Source organism: Mandrillus leucophaeus, unplaced genomic scaffold (assembly GCF_000951045.1).
Source record: "Mandrillus leucophaeus isolate KB7577 unplaced genomic scaffold, Mleu.le_1.0 Scaffold83, whole genome shotgun sequence".
NCBI classification, from domain to species: domain Eukaryota; kingdom Metazoa; phylum Chordata; class Mammalia; order Primates; family Cercopithecidae; genus Mandrillus; species Mandrillus leucophaeus.
Genome location: NW_012109030.1, coordinates 2,603,436 through 2,611,146, shown reverse-complemented (window position 1 = coordinate 2,611,146; position 7,711 = coordinate 2,603,436). Strand labels below are relative to the sequence as shown.

Sequence of the window (7,711 nt, the reverse complement as noted above, 5' to 3'; positions counted from 1 at the left end):
CATCTTAAAGGAAAAGAAATCATTCTATCCAAAAGATACCTGCCTTGTATGTCTATTGCAGCACAATTCACAATAGCAAAGATATGGGATCAACCTAAGTATCCACCTGAAGGGGTGGCCTGCCCCTCCACACCTGTGGGTGTTTCTCGTAAGGTGGAACGAGAGACTTGAGAAAAGAAATGAGACACAGAGACGAAGTATAGAGAAAGAAAAGCGGGGCCCAGGGGACCTGCGCTCAGCTTACAGAGGACCCACACCGGCACCGCACCGGCCTCTGAGTTCCCTTAGTATTTATAGATAACTATCTTTACCATCTTAAAGATAAGGGAGTGGCAGGACAATAGGATCATTTTTAGGGAGGAAATTAGCAGTAAGACATAAGAACAAGGATCTCTGTGACATGAATAAGTTTAAAGGAAAATCCCTGCCTTGAGATAAACCTTTTAGCAACATTGTTTCATCCTATCACATGGGGATAAACCTTGGACAATACCTAGCTTTTCTAGGAACAAAGACACACCCTGCACGCCCAAAATCCATTAAACCTTGAGTTACCACAGCACATGTCTCTTGCAAGGACAAGGTTGGGGGTAGAGTTACAGATTAACAGCATCTCAAATACAGAACAAAATGGAGTCTCTTATGTCTACTTCTTTCTATATAGACACAGTAACAGGCTGATCTCTTTCTTTTCCCCACATCCACCAGCGGATGATGGGATAAAGAAAACGTGGTATATGTATACCAGGGGATATTACTCAGCCATAAAAGAAAATTTCGCAGCAACATGAGTGGAACTGGAGGCTATTATCTTAAGTGAAAAAATTCAGAAAAAAACAAAACAAAACAAAACAAAAAAACAAGAAAATAAAGATTTTTAAAAACCCTCAGAAACAAACAAAAGAAGTGCCACGCTTTCACTTATAAGTGGGAGTTAAGCAGTGTGAACACAGGGTCCTGGAGTGTGGAATAGTAGACACTGGAGGCTTGGAAAGGTGGGAGGGCGTGAGGGATGAGAAATTACCTTTTGGGTACAATGTACAGTGTTTGGGTGATGGTTATACTAAAAGCCCAGATTTCCCCACTACACAATATATCCATGTAACAGAACTGCACTTGTGACCAGGTGTGGTGGCTCATACCTATAACCCCAGCACCGTGGGAGGCCAAGGTGGGCAGATCACCTGAAGTCAGGAGTTCGAGACCACTCTGGCCAACATGGCAAAACCCTATCTGTACTAAAATACAAAAATTAGCCAGCCAGGGTGGCAAGCACCTGTAATCCCAGCTACTCGGGAGGCTGAGGCAAGAGAATCACTTGAACCCAGGAGGCAGAGTTTCCAGCGAGTCGAGATCGCACCACTGTACTCCAGCCCGGGTGAGAAAACGAGACTCCTCAAGGAAAAACAAACAAGCAAACGAACAAAAACTGCAGCTGTCCTCTCTAACTCTATAAAAATAAAACACAAAATACTTTTCTAAAAGAACTTTTTTTAATTTTAAATACCTTAAGTTCTGGGTTACATGTGCAGAACGTGCAGTTTTGTAACAGAGGTATACACGTGCCCTGGTGGTTTGCTGTACCCATCAACCGGTCACCTACATTAGGTATTTCTCCTAATGTTATCCCTCCCCTAGCCCCCCACCCCCGACAGGCCCCGGTGTGTGATGCTCCCCTCCCTGTGTCCATGTGATCTCACTGTTCAACTCCCACTTATGAGTGAGAACATGCTTGGTTTTCTGATCTTGTGATAGTTTGCTGAGAATGATGGTTTCCAGCTTCATCCATGTCCCCGCAAAGGACAGGAACTCATCCTTTTTCATGGCTGTATAGTATTCCATGGCGTATATGTACCATATTTTCTTAAAAACAACTTTAAAGACACCTGGTTTAAGCAAGTACAATTGAGTAAACTATGTAGTTTCAGTATGCTCCTAAGTATTACAATTCATGCTAATAGCAAAAATCTACATGATACATCAAGTTAACAGTGTGCCTCTCCCTCTAAATGTTAGGTCATGATAGCATTAGGAAGGCTTCAAAAGCAAATATTCCTCGTATGCTGTATTCTAAATTCCATATTTTTCTATCAGCTCCTTTGCTTTAGAAATATAGGCACTCATCGCATCTTCCGTTGACAACCCTAGAAAGATACAAACAGGTTATCTCCCTGATTGGTGCATGGGGAAATTAAGAAAGTTTGCCATAAACTTGTGAAAGACTAAAAAACCTTTTTTGAGGTTCCATGCCTCCCATTTGGCTTTGCCTTTTAAATCTAGCATTCCTGGACACTCTGGCAAGAGAAGGAGAGATGCGTTTGCAAGTTAACATTTTACTGTGCACTTCTATACACATTGTTCAAACAGAGTATGTTATATTTTAAGTAATGATATACTATATTATATAATTATAATATATTAATTGTAACATTAATATATTAATATTAATATGTAATACCAATATTAATGTCTCCAATTATCGCTTGTTTGTAAAGCCCATAGAGTTCTTTCAGTTCTCCATCATCTGGTCTTGCTTTCAGCTTCCTCACATCTTCTGCAGCCCTGTCAAAATCAGCCTAAAGGGAAAAAAAAAAAAAGGAGCATTTTACCACCAAGGAATAGGAACTCGAAGAGCAGGAAGAGGAAGGTTTCAAACAGAAATGAACTTCTGCTGCTCTGGTTCTATCAGAATGATCTTAATTTACTTGAATTCCAAGGAGTTCACCTCTCCTGGGACTTACCTCATATGAAGAACTACAGAAAATTCTTAATACGGAAAATGTTCAGTTTACCCTCCTTTTATTTTTTTATTTTATTATTATTATTTTTCAAGCCAAGGTCTAGCTCTCTCGCCCAGGCTGGAGTGCAGTACATTGGCACCGTCTCCACTCACTGCAACCTCTACTCTGGGGCTCAAGCCATTCTCCCACCTCAGCCTCCCAAGCAGCTGGGACTACAGGTGTGCACCACCAAGCTCAGCTAATTTTTGTATTTTTGTAGAGATGGGGTTTTGTCATGTTGACCAGGCTTGTCTTGAACTCCTGACCTCAAGTGATCTGCCCACCTCGGCCTCCCAAAGTGCTGGGACTACAGGCGTGAGCCACAGCACACCTGGTGAGTTTGCTTTTTCTTTTTTTTTTTTTTTTTGAGACGGAGTCTTACTCTGTTGCCCAGGCTGGAGTGCCGTGGCAAGATCTCGGCTCACTGCAACATTTGCCTCCTGGGTTCAAGTGATTCTCCTGCCTCAGCCTCCCGAGTAGCTGGGATTACAGGCACCTGCCACCATGCCTGGCTAATTTTTATATTTTTAGTAGAGACGGGGTTTCACCATACTGGCCAGGCTGGTCTTGAACTCCTGACCTCATGATCCACCCACCTGGGCCTCCCGAAGTGCAGGGATTACAGGTGTGAGCCACCATGCCTGGCTGCTTTTTTTTTTTTTTTGGCATTATTGATACTCAATGGAGTTTTCTCAATGACCTCACAGATGCGTCCTCCCTCTTCTGCCTCAGTCCTACTTTACTACATGCAGGGGCTTTGCTACCGGTTAATACCATCGTCTGGGGTGTTTCTCTTCCAGTGCCCTCATGCCTACATTCTTTAATATTAGCATTATTTAGACCTAGTCAGCTTCTGAGGATAATCAATATTCCTGATCTGGTTGAGTTGCTTGTACAGATTCCTTTTCACACTAGACCTAAATTATAAGATTTATTACAAATGATTTCTAGAAAAGAGGAGTTGCTTAGCCAATGTAGAGCTGATTAGGGAAAACTGTATACCAGTATACTTGAGTAGTATGTTTTCAGACTTCCTGGAAACGCTATATACAATGTACTTAAGCCTGGCGTGGTGGCTCATGCCTATAATCCCAGCACTCTGGGAGGCCGAGGCAGGGGACCACTTGAGGTCAGGAGTTCGAGACCAGCCCAACCAACATAGCAAATCCCTGTCTCTACTAAAAATACAAAACTTAGCTGGGCATGGTGGCGCACACCTGTAATCCCAGCTGCTCAGGAGGCTGTGGCATAAGAATTGCTTGAACCTGGGAGGCGGAGGTTGCAGTGAGCTAAGATAATGCCACTGCACTCTAGCCTGGGCAACAAAGTGAGACTCTGTCTCCAAAAAAAAAAAAAAAAAGGACTTAAGTAGTAAGGCTTGTCCCAAGTTAACTCTGAAAATGGGGACCTCCCAAACCCCGCAAGACCCTCAGGCTGGCCCAGGGTTCAGCCAGTAGCTGAAATAGACAAGGAAGTCCAGTGTACTCTGGAGTCTGAGGGTTCCCAGATGCTTTATCCCTTTCCCTTTCTAACCTCTTAGTTTATACTCTACGAAGGGCTTCGTGATTATTTTCCTTTATAGATTTTTAAATTAAACTGTGTCTTACGTTATTTTTTAAAACTCAGGATAAGCAGGAATTGTCTGTAGGCTGGCTGTCAAACAGGGGAAGTTCAAGGATGTATGCTAGCTGGCCCCCGCCCCCCACACTTCTTCTCTGATGCCAGAGCTCCCTTTGGATCCAAAGGCTTAGGACAGAAAGTGGATAGCCCCCGTGTAACCTCAGTACCCTGTGGGCTCAGCAGAGTGACTGGCTCAAGTTTCCTTCCGGCCCCAAAGACAGGCAGTACTGTGGCCAGGTCCCCCTGACGGCTGAATAGGCAGGCCGCCATAACAACCGTGTCAGCACTGAGTGGTTACATTAAATATTAAAAACGGAAAGAGCCAGCGCCCTCATATGAAGACTCCAACAACAGCCCACCAAGAGTTTTGCCCAGGCTCTTCCTGGGGCTTGAGGCATAACAAGATAATGAAGGAATTCTTAACAGGACCCATTTAGGATTAAACAAGTTTTATGGGGGTCTGAAGAAAATCCCCAGACCTCCACAAACAAGTTTTACTGGGATCTGAAGGAACTCCCCAAACCTCTATGATTTAGCAGGAAACAAGGGTAATCACTCCAGCACCTGGATCCACCTAGATTAAGGACATTTGCTGAGGCTCCAGAGGAAGGTCTTCAGGACTCAGCCCTTAGTTATAGATTAGAAGTTAGTCACTTAAGGCTTTAGATGAATAAACACTTACATGCAGACATATAACTTAGAAGGCATATAAAGCTTTAGAAACCTCTGTAATTTTGAGTTGGCTTGGCAATCATTTCCAGGCTTTCTCCTTGTACCCAGTTACAGAAACCAACTCTGTCCTTTCCCAGTTTATCTGCATCTCATTATTGAGCTGAGAGAATAAGCAGCGCGGCTCTCGGTTTGGTCCAGGAACAGTAGTACATGCAGAACAGTTGTTTTGTGAACAAAATCACCTGTAAGTTGGAGATCAGGGTCTTCAGCCTAAATAACCTTGAACATGGCCCATCCTCCTACCCAGTTCCCACAGGGGACTGAGAAGCACGGGGGCATGGAATAAGGGGCGCCTTGTCTTCTGAGTGTCTTCCTAAGAAACTCTTGGCTGCTTTATACTAATGCCATGGTTAAGAACATGGCTCCGGAGCCAGACTGCCTTGGTTGGAATCCCAACTCCATCACTTAAGTGCTGTGTGACCAGGCTGGGAGCAGTGGCTCACGCCTGTAATCCCAGCACTTTGGGAGGCCAACGCAGGCTGATCACCTGGGGTTGGGAGTTTGAGACCAGCCTGACCAACATGGAGAAACCTGTCTTTACTAAAAATACAAAATTAGCTGGGCGTAGTGGCACATGCCTGTAATCCCAGCTACTTGGAAGGCTGACGCAGGAGAATCACTTGAACCCAGGAGGTGGAGGTTTCAGTGAGCCAAGATCATGCCACTACACTCCAGCCTTGGCGACAGAGCAAGAATGTCGGGGAAAAAAAAAAAAAAGTACTTGCAATAAAGCAAGACATAAGAAACACTTTTAGTTTATGTTTTAGCAAAGAAAGCAAATTCTTTTTATACACTTAGCTTGGTAAGTTGTATAGAAAAAATAAAAACTAGAAAGATATATACTAAAAATATGTAAACAGTAATTGCCTCTGATTATTGGCAAGTTATGTAGTTTTAAAATATTTTTGTACTCTGCAAATTTTCTATAACGTGCGTGGACTGTGTTTATAATAAGAACAAAATTGAAATGCTGAGTGGCCAGAGCCGCTACAGGGCAAGGCTATTCAGAAGGGGTGTAGGACCTTCCTCTGCAGGTTTTAGGCCATCTCAGGTGTTCTGTTTGCTGTAACGTCTCATGTTATTTTGCAATGACAGCAACTAGACTCCTTTTGATGTGCCAAACCTTAATTAGAATTCTAAGCCTTTTTAAAAACCCATATAAGGGCTGGGTGCAGTGGCTCACGTCTGTAATCCCCGTATTTTGGGAGGCTGAGGTAGGTGGATCACTTAAGCTCAGAAGTTCGAGACCAGCCTGGCCAAAATGGTGAACCCTGGTCTCTTACTAAAAGCACAAAAAAATAGCTGGGCATGGTGCCTCACACCTGCGATTCCAGCTACTCAGGATAGACTGAAGCAGGAGAATAGCTGGAACCCAGGAGCAGAGGTTGCAGTGAGCCAAGATCCTGCTACTGCACTCCAGCCTCGGTGACAGAGTAAGACTCTGTCTCAAAAAAAAAAAAAAGATCTAATGAAAGTCCTAGACCCCTCTGCACATTAGAGCTAAGCCCTGACACAGTTTCCCATGCCATTTCAGGGGTCCCCACTCTTTCTCCCTATGCAGGTAGGGAAACCAGTTCTAGAGCAGTGTTCAGCATTATTCGCTCTGTCCAGCCTGTCTAGTTCTGGCACCTCAATGCAATACATTCCTGCCTTAAGGGGCTCTTCTGATGCGCCTTCCTGCAGCAGGCCTTTCCCATCCCAACCATGATAGGCTGGAGTACAAACAATATTGGCCTTGGCCAGGATACTCAGGTATGACTTCTAGCTTTGAGGCACATTGCCCTGAGACTCTATCCGAGAAACAAAGATCCTCTGAGTTGCAGCTTCAGTCGCAAAAAGAGTATCAGCCTCAGCGGGAAGGTGCCAATGTGTCCGGAATTGGTGGGCTCTTGGTCTTGCTGACTTCAAGAATAAAGCCGTCGACCCTCACGGTGAGTGTTACAGTTCTTAAAGATGTTCCTTCTGATGTCTGGACGCGTCTGGAGTTTCTTGCTTTTGGTGGGTCCGTGGTCTCCCTGGTTTCAGAAGTGAAGCTGCAGACCTTCGCCGTGAGCGTTACAACTCTTTAAGACGGTGCGTCTGGAGTTGTTCATTCCTCCCGGTGGGTTCGTGGTCTCCCTGGCCTTAGAAGTTAACCTGCAGACCTTCGTGGTGAGTGTTACAGCTCATAAAGGCAGCGTGAACTCAAAGCGTGAGCAACAGCAAGATTTATTACAAAGAGCGAAAGAACAACGACGCCACCGCACACAAAGGAACCCAAGCAAGTTGCCGCTGGCTAGCGCGGGTAGCCTGCTTTTATTCCCTTATTTGGCCCCACCCACATCCTGCTGATTGGTCCACTTTACAGAGAGCTGATTGGCCTATTTTATAGAGAGCTGATTGGACCGTTTTGACAGGGTGCTGATTGGTGCATTTGCAATCCTCTAGCTAGACAAAAGCTCTCCAAGTCCCCACCAGACTCAAGAGCCCAGTTGGCTTCACCTAGTGGATCCCCCATGGGGGCTGCAGGCGGAGCTGCTCGCCAGTCCCAAGCCGTGCCTGCACTCCTCAGCCCTTGCGTGGTGGATGGGACCAGGCGC

General features: G+C 44.9%; 1 protein-coding gene across 1 annotated transcript in view; it reads right to left on the bottom strand.

Moving 5' to 3' along the window:
- Positions 1-2,070: 2,070 nt before the first annotated feature.
- The window catches only part of ACBD7 (acyl-CoA binding domain containing 7), an 8,748-nt gene continuing 3,107 nt past the window's right edge, over positions 2,071-7,711 (bottom strand). The window contains 3 exon segments of the mRNA XM_011968149.1: positions 2,071-2,144; positions 2,232-2,294; positions 2,459-2,625. Of these exon segments, the coding sequence (XP_011823539.1) occupies positions 2,071-2,144; positions 2,232-2,294; positions 2,459-2,625 (304 nt within the window).